General features: G+C 63.2%; 1 protein-coding gene across 2 annotated transcripts in view; it reads left to right on the forward strand.

The window, feature by feature from the left end:
- The window catches only part of LOC111155739 (ribosomal RNA processing 1), a 16,995-nt gene extending 9,588 nt beyond the window's left edge, over positions 1 to 7,407 (forward strand). For both annotated transcript variants that reach the window (XM_022516109.1, XM_022516107.1), the window contains 5 exons: positions 4,190 to 4,272; positions 4,846 to 4,943; positions 5,184 to 5,203; positions 6,020 to 6,133; positions 6,876 to 7,407. In XM_022516109.1, the coding sequence (XP_022371817.1) occupies positions 4,190 to 4,272; positions 4,846 to 4,943; positions 5,184 to 5,203; positions 6,020 to 6,133; positions 6,876 to 7,114 (554 nt within the window). In that variant the 3' untranslated portion in view covers positions 7,115 to 7,407. The remainder of the gene's footprint in view (positions 1 to 4,189; positions 4,273 to 4,845; positions 4,944 to 5,183; positions 5,204 to 6,019; positions 6,134 to 6,875) is intronic.
- The last annotated feature ends 395 nt before the right edge of the window (positions 7,408 to 7,802 follow it).

The following is a 7,802-nucleotide window of genomic DNA, read 5'->3' on the forward strand; positions in this document are numbered from 1 at the left end:
AGGGGTCAGCGCAGCCGCGGTGACGGTGCCCGTTCAGGCCGGCAGGCTTCAGTGCTTGCGGGGGTCCCTGCCGTCTCCCCCCCAGCCCTGTTCTCAGGATGCCGTCCTGACTCCCGCTGGTCTCTGGCCTACTGTCCCCCCCACACCCCCACCTCTGCCCTGCTCACCCCTCCTCTCTGGTCCCCGCCCTCCACCAGGCCCACCCGGACTTCCCCGTCTCCACCCTGTCTCCCTTGCTGGGTTTCTCCACAAGGTGTCGTACTTTTTTGCATGAATCGCTTGAAATCACATAAATTACTTGTTTATCGTTCGTGGCCTTTTCTCCCCACCGGATGTCGGCTCTCCTGGGCCAGGGAGTTCTGTTGGTCACGGCTGCGTCCCCAGTGCTGGGAGCGACCCCAGCACAGAGGAGGAGCCCACCTGATGGGGGTTGGGGGGAACGAGGGAGCGGTGGGTCCTCCCACAGGGAAACGTGCCACGGGTGGTGTCCACTGAAGGCCTTCGGGGTCAGGGCCCGGGCGCCCGCTGCTGCTGACGGTCTTGATGCTAACGTGGCTCCTCGTGGGGCGTGGGCTCATCCCAGGGGCCCCGTGGACTGGGTCATGGCCCGTGGCTGCAGGGGTGCGTCAGTGCGCCGGTTTCGGGACTTCTCCCTGCCACCTGCTCTTTTTTTTGGTGGTAAAATCCGCATCGTGTAAAGTTTACTACGTCAACTTTTTTTTTTTTTTTTTTAAGACACGTTTGTTCAGCGTCGTGGTCAGACGGTTGGTTTAGTGGTCAGCAGCGCGGGCGGGACAGGAAAAGCCCACGTTAGTCTTCTGTGGGAACGCGCTGTGCTGCCCGCAGAACAGAACCGACGCTCTGACGCGCTTAGTCACAAATCAGTCCTCGAGACGTTTGCTCTGACGCTCTAGAGCGTGTCCTCTCCGCTGCAGCTGGGCCCTGCCACCACGGGGCGTGGCTGAGGGCCCAGGTCTCTTGGAAGCCGTGGCTTGCCTGGCTCCCTCCTGTGGCTCCCCCGACCCGTGGCTGCACCCGGCTCTGCTCTCCTGCTCAGCTCTGTCCTGGCAGCGAGGAGAACCTCCTGCTGCAGCCGGAGTCGCTGCGGCCACCTTGGTTTCGTGGTTTGGCACAGGACTGGCCTCCGCCACCACGGGCCAGAGCCCCTGCCTCCAAAATTCCCTCCTCCCGGGTCCAGAGATGCAGCTGCCCAAGTCCTACCACCTCCGCCTGCCGTGGAGTCGCTCCGTCGTCACCAGCTCCGTTCGTTCCTGCCCCGCGGCCGCCGCCTCACCCCTGGGAATGCCCTCCACGACCGTGGTTGTCCTTCCCACCAGGCCACCTCCATGCCTACCACTGAGGTTTCCAGAACCACTTCGAGCTCTGGCTGGAGGAGGCCGTCGCCGTCTCTGGCTTAGATGGGGCTCTTGTTTCTTCACGACGACGTATTTCTGAGGGACGGTCTTGTCTGCCGAGGCACTGTCCTCAGGTGCTGCAAGAGCTGGCCCCTTCTTGCCGTTGCCCCGGTCCCGTCAGTCCGTCAGTTTTCCCGTAGTGTTCGAGAACTCTTCGCTGCTGCTCTCCCGCGTCTTAACGCCACCATCAGAGATCTTTTCCGTGGTGAAACAGGCGCCAGGCCTTTGAGAGTCTTCTCTTGAGACAGCTGTCTTTGGTTCCACGTCTTCCGTCCTCCTCGTGTGGCCTTGGGGACAGGGCTGTGTTCCCCTCCTCTGCAGCGGCGTAGGTGGCAAACCCCAAGCCTCTGGGGCACTCAGTGCTCAGGTCTCTGACCCCGCAGTCCGCGAGGATCCCCGTGCTCGGAATGGCTCTGACTCCCAGGGCTGGTTCGAGAGCTCAGACCTCCAACGAGCTGCGGCGGTGGTCCAGGCTCCGGGAGACTCTGACTTGGGGCGGCGGGGGGCGGGGCCTTGACCAAGCATTCCCTGGGGTTGTCCCCGGGCGGGAGAGGAACTGATCGTTTGTGAGCATTCACTGCATTCACAGGCTCGTGCAGCCACCACCGCCGTTCGCCTCCAGAACTTTCCAGCTTTCCACACGGAAACACTATTCCCTGCAACAACCCGTCCCCAAGCACCTGGCACCCACCTTCGCCTCCCCGTCCCTGTGGGTCTGACTGGTCTGGGTCCCTCCTGTGAGTGGGTCACACGCTGTTTGTCCCGTGGCTGGCTCATCTCACTGGCCACGGTGTCCTCGAGGTCCATCCCTGTCACAGCATGGGCCAGTTTGTTTCCTCCTCCTAGGGTTGGGTCCTGTCCCTCCACGTGAGGCCGCGTTGTGCTTATCCGCGCGCCCATCAGGGCCCCCGTGCTGCCCCCCTCTGGTGCTGCCATGTCTTGGCTCTGGGGAGTAACACAGTAAGCACGGGCGAGCAAGTGTCTCTTGGGGACCCGGCTTCCAGTTCTTGGGGGCCAGTACCCAGACATAGGCTTGCGCGGTCACGTGTAATTCTTAACATTCTTGAGGGCCTCCCACTGTGCTGTTCCCACTGCAGCCGCATCTCTCCGTGTACCCGACCGCAGCACGCGGGGGCCCAGCGGCCTGTCACGTTGCCAGGAGCCACCCCCATGGGTGGGAGGGGGTATCTCCCCGAGGTCCCCGCCGACCGGGGACGTGGAGCGTCTTCACGTGCCCGTCGGCCATCTGTGCGTCTTTCTGGAGACCTGTGCGCTCGAGTCCGTTGCTTTCGGGGGGTTGTGTGCTGCGGAGTGCTGGGAGCTCGGGCTGCCTTCTGGGTGCTCCAGCCCTGTCCGTCCGGGACTCGCAAGTAGCTCTCCGCTTTCTGCTGGTGGCCTTCTGCATCGCGGCTGTTGGTGCGCGGAGCGTGAACTTCCATCACGTTCAGTTGGTCTGTTGTCCTGCCCCGGGGGTCTTCAGGGCCCTAAGAGCTCATTGGTGCAGCTGGTCTCGTGAAGGTCTTGCTTTGTGCTTTTTCTTTCTCTTTTTTTTTTTTTTTTTTAAGATTTTTTTTGTGTCAGAGTGAGGAAAGGGACAGAAAGAGAGGGAGAAGCCGGCTCCCCGCAGAGCAGGGAGCCCGATGTGGGTCTCGACCCCAGGACCCTGAGATTATGACCTCAGTTGAAGGCAGAGGCTTAACCTACTGAGACACCCAGGTGCCCCTGCTCTGTGTTTATTTATTTATTTATTTATTTATTTATTTATTTATTTGTTAGAGTGAGAGACCATAGTCAGGTAGAGCAGCAGGCAGTGGCAGAGGGAGAAGCAGGCTCCCCGTGGAGCAAGGAGCCGCTGCAGGACTCGACCCCAGGACACTGGGATCATGACCTGAGCTGAAGGCAGATGCTCCACTGAGTGAGCCACCCAGGCGTCCCTGCTCTGTGTTTTTTTTGAAAGAGTGCTACTGAGTTCTCACACAGAGGTCTTGTGTTTCCTTTAGATTGAACTTGTGCTTGAGTGAAGGACCCAGTTTCGTTCCCTTCCCTGTGGCCTTCCAGTTTTCCCAGCACCTTTTTTTGAAGATATTGCCTTCCCCCTGTGAACATTCTGGAACCCTTACGGAATTTGGCCCTATGGAGTTAAGGGTTCCTTTCTTTTGCTGTCCACTCCAACAGCCCTGCTGGAGTGTTTCTAGGTGGCTGTGTGCACCCCCGCCCCCATGCCCCCTGTGTCCCTAGCATTTCATCCCGCCATCCTGTGTGTCTTGCCCGTCCTTTCCCTTGGCCTGCGTCACCCCGACAGGCAGATCCAGGAGTCTGCTGGTGGGCCCACGGAGCCTGCCTGTGGCCCCGCCGTGCTCATTCTCTGTCACACTCGCCTGCCTGTTGTCAGTTCCGCTCTGCAGGCAGTGACGCAGAGCCCTCAATGATCAGAGACACTGTCTCTGTGGCCCCTTGATCCGGCCTGCGCGGTGGCTGGACCTGGCTCCCCTTCTTCCTTGGTTCTGGAATTTCTGACCCCGTAGAGGCTTTGTGAGGCATCCGTGGGTCATCCCCGCTAATTTCACCATCAGGACGATGGCTCCGGCCCGCCTGCCCGGGAACGTCTCCTCCAGGGGCTCCTTGCCCTCTTCGAGGCTGCCCCAGCCGATAGCTGTGCCTCTGCCCAGGTCGTGCGCCCCGGCACACGGGCTCGTGGTTCCTGGGTGTTTGTGCCCGGGTGCTGTGCACGCTGGGCACGCATGCTTGAGTTCATGAGGGCCCTTTTGTTCCAGGCTCCCCCCGTGGGGCTGCACCCCCCGACAGGAGCGACGAGCCGCTGGGACGTGGTGAGGACGCCGTGGGCCCCGTCCTCCAGGTGGGTGGCCTGGGCTCGCAGGGGGCAGGCGCGCCGGCCCCTCCTGTGCAGCGGCCGGGAGGCCTTGAAACCGGGGCGGGGGTGGCCGATGGGGCTTGGGCTGCGCTGCTGCTCAGCGGCCCTGGGTGTGCTCTCTGCTCGCCTCGTGGGGCACAGGGCAGAGGAGACGGCATTGCCGGGAGTTCGCCTCGGGTCCCGCTTGGGGTCAGAGCCCAGCAGGAGCAGACTTGCTGGGAAGCTGTGAATGTTGGTGACTTGTTAAGTTAGTGAGAACGAAGTGTGTTGGCTTAAATGACATCTGTCAAAATGAGGGTGACGCGTGTTCTTCCGCTTTGACGTGGCTGCTGGAGGGCGTCATCACAGAGGCTACCCGGCCGGGGTGGTCTCCTCGCAGGGTGGCAGCGGCCCCAGGGGCACGTTCGCTGCCTCGTGTTGCACACAGCGTTTGCGTGTGCAGAGGGGACTCAGGGAGGGGAGGATGCCTGTGCGTGTCCTTGGGACCCACCAGAGGGTCTGCACCTGGTTCCTGGGTCCTGGACCGGGAGGTGACCGGCGTCTGTCTCTGTGCTGCAGTTTGACTACGAGGCCGTGGCCGGCAAACTGTTCGCGGTGGCCAGTGAGCAGAGCACCCCTTCCCAGAACCGGAAGCGCCTCTACAAAGTGATCCGGAAGTAAGTTGCCCTGAAGGGGGCAGGCGACGCCCTCCCCTTCCCCTTGGAGTTGCTCTCGCTCTGCCCCACCCGCCTCCGCCCCACCTGGCTCCATCTCCCGGCCTCGGTGCCTCCATCCTGCCCTCGGAACCCAGATGGAGGGGCAGCGTTGAGGGTGGCCCCCCGGGCAGCCAGCGGGAGGGCCGTGTCCCCGCTCATGCGGAAGCTGCGACCCTGGTGAGCACCCGTCTCTCCTTTCAGGTTGCAGGACCTCGCCGAAGGTGAGCATCTCAGGCCGAGATCCCGGCCCGGAGCCCCGTCCTCGTCCTGGGCACACTGCCTCCCATGGTCGCCCTCCCTGCGGGGTCCGTCGCTGCCCAGGCGGGGCTCTCTCTCTGGGAGAGGGTCCTGGGGGGCTCTGCGGCTCATCCTTGCCCCTCTCGGTGGCTCTTGGGTCCGGGCGTGCCAAATCCCCGGGAGGCCTGACGCCCAGTGCCGGTCCCCAGGGCAGGGGCCTGAGAACCTGCATGTCCCGTGAGTTCTGTGGCCTGCCCTGTGGCTGGTCGGCGGTGCCGTGGACGGGGCCCTCCTGCTGTGAGAGGTTTTAGACAGAGTAGCATTGGGGGCGGTGGTTGATGGTGTAAGCTTGCACGGCCGCCACCGTGGCTCTGCCCTCGGTGTTTTCCTGTCCTTGTCTCGTGTCCTCCCTCCCTCTGTCCCCACAAGGTCCTTGGTAGCTCAGGTTCGGTGTTTGTTGGTAACATTTTCACGCGGCGGTGTGTGAACACCGTGTGTGTGTGGTGGGGTTTCCACGCACAGAGCCCCGTCGACGTGGAGAGCATCTCCATGGCCCCTCTCAGCCTTAGCCTTTTAGGGAATCGAGGACCAGGGAGCGTGAGGGCTCCGGGACCTGGCTCTGGCTGGCAGCCCACCTCCTACACTGTCCAGAGCCGCTGGCGGCTGCCTGGGCCCGAGCACGGGGCCATGGGGCACGGAGTGCACGGCGGTGGTGCCCGTGTGGCTGTTCGCGGCCCCGACGTGCACACCAAAAACACCCGACCTGCCTTAGCTTCCTGACGGCCGGCTTTGGTCTGTAGGCATCTTCCCAGAAGATGACGTACCGGAAAAAGCCTACAGGAACCTGCGAGACAAGGAGCAGGAGAGGAGGCCAAGGAAGCGTTTGCCCAAAGCCAGGTCACAAAACCATCCAGGTAGGACGGGCGGCGTCTGGCGCTGATGGGGCCTTGGTATTTGCGGGCTCTGCCTTGCTCTCCCCTCCCTCCCCGCTTGTCCGCAGGACTGTGGTTAGAGCCCTGCCCTGCACGCACTGCCCCACGGGGCCATGTTGCTGTGCAGATGGGCTGTGTGCGCTGGACCAGGCAGGGCAGGAAGGGGCTGTGGAAGAGGGACAGGTGTGGGCCCAGCCCTGGCTGAGAGCCCTCCTGTGTCGCCCGCGTGTGCTTAACGGTCTCGGTCTGGGGTCTGCCCTTGGCAGGGTCTCCTGACTTCACCCTGGTTCTCTTCCTGCCCGGGTCACCTCCGCCTGTGTTGGCTTATGCCTGGGCCCTCGCTGTGCTCACTGGCCTATCCCCTGGCTCTGTCGTGCACCAGGTTGGGTCCGCTCCGTCCTGGGTTCGAGCCGGCCCATCCTCTCGGTCTCCCCTTCGCAGCCACTTCCTGTCAAGTCTGCCGGCCTGCTGGCTTTCCTGCGGGCTTGCCCGGGTCAGCCTGCCGGGTCGGGAGCCAGCACTGTTTCATGTCTGCCTGATGGCCGTGGGACTTGACGTCCACACTGGCAGGGACACTCTCGTTGGCGCGGGCAGGTCTGCCACCGAGGCTGTCGGGTCCTCTTGTGTGTCCTTTGTGTGGTCCTGGAGCTGGCACCGCGATCAGAACGGAAGTGGGCTAACCAGGCCTTGACGGTGCCTCGTTCACGTGGCCTTGCTGTTTTAGGGAAAGGCAGGAAGGAGGACTCGTGTCCAGACCCGAGCTCCGGATCCAAGAGGAGGATGAGGCGGCGGCGGCGGCGGGGTTCGGGGGCTGAGTCCGTGGCGCCCCAGGAGCAGCGTGGGGGCCCAGGCGGGAGAGGGGCTCGGAAGAAGAGGCGGCGGCTTCGGGCTGGGGCCAGAGTGAAGGGGGCCAGATGCCAGGAGCTACAGACCGAGGAGCGGCCGCTGCAGAGCCGGAAGTGACCCCAGCAGGCCCAGCACATGCAGGGAGGCGCTGTCCCTTTGGCTTCTTGCGCTGAGTGGCGTTGGGGCACAGGACCGCGGGGCCCTGTTCCTGAGACGGAGGACACAGATTCCCACGGTTCTCTGACGCGCTGTATCGGCACAGGGTCGGGCCCCAGAGAGCGTGGATGCCTTGCTGACCTTGGTCAGGCCAGGAAGCCCCCGGACATACAACTGCTTGGCAGACCGTCCTCCCTGGCCGGGGCCTGGCCGGACGTGGGAGTGTCCGTGAATAAAGTGCTGTGCGGCTCTTAGGAGCAGGGTGGCGGCCAGTGGTGTGACCAGACAGGTGCTGGTTCCCCAGTCGTGTTTGTATCTTGTGTCCATCGTGTGGGGAAAACCGTTTTTGCGTGTGTCAGAGTCTGGGAGAAGGAGCCGAGCGGTAGCTGTGGCTCTGTGGGTGGTCTCTTCACAAACTCGTGTCCAGGGCCATCGGTGAACCTGTACTTGTGTCAGCCCCGTGGCTTGGGGTTGACGTGTCTGAGGTTGGGGGCGCCCATGGCTTGGGGTTGACGTGTCCAAGGTTGGGGGTCCCGTGGCTTGGGGTTGACGTGTCCGAGTTTGGGGGGGCCCGTGGCTTGGGGTTGACGTGTCCGAGGTTGGGAGGGGCCCATGGCTTGGGTTGACGTGTCCGAGGTTGGGGGGGCCC

The sequence above is a fragment of the Enhydra lutris genome, unplaced genomic scaffold (assembly GCF_002288905.1).
Source record: "Enhydra lutris kenyoni isolate GAN:26980312 unplaced genomic scaffold, ASM228890v2 scaffoldscaffold43, whole genome shotgun sequence".
NCBI lineage: Eukaryota > Metazoa > Chordata > Mammalia > Carnivora > Mustelidae > Enhydra > Enhydra lutris.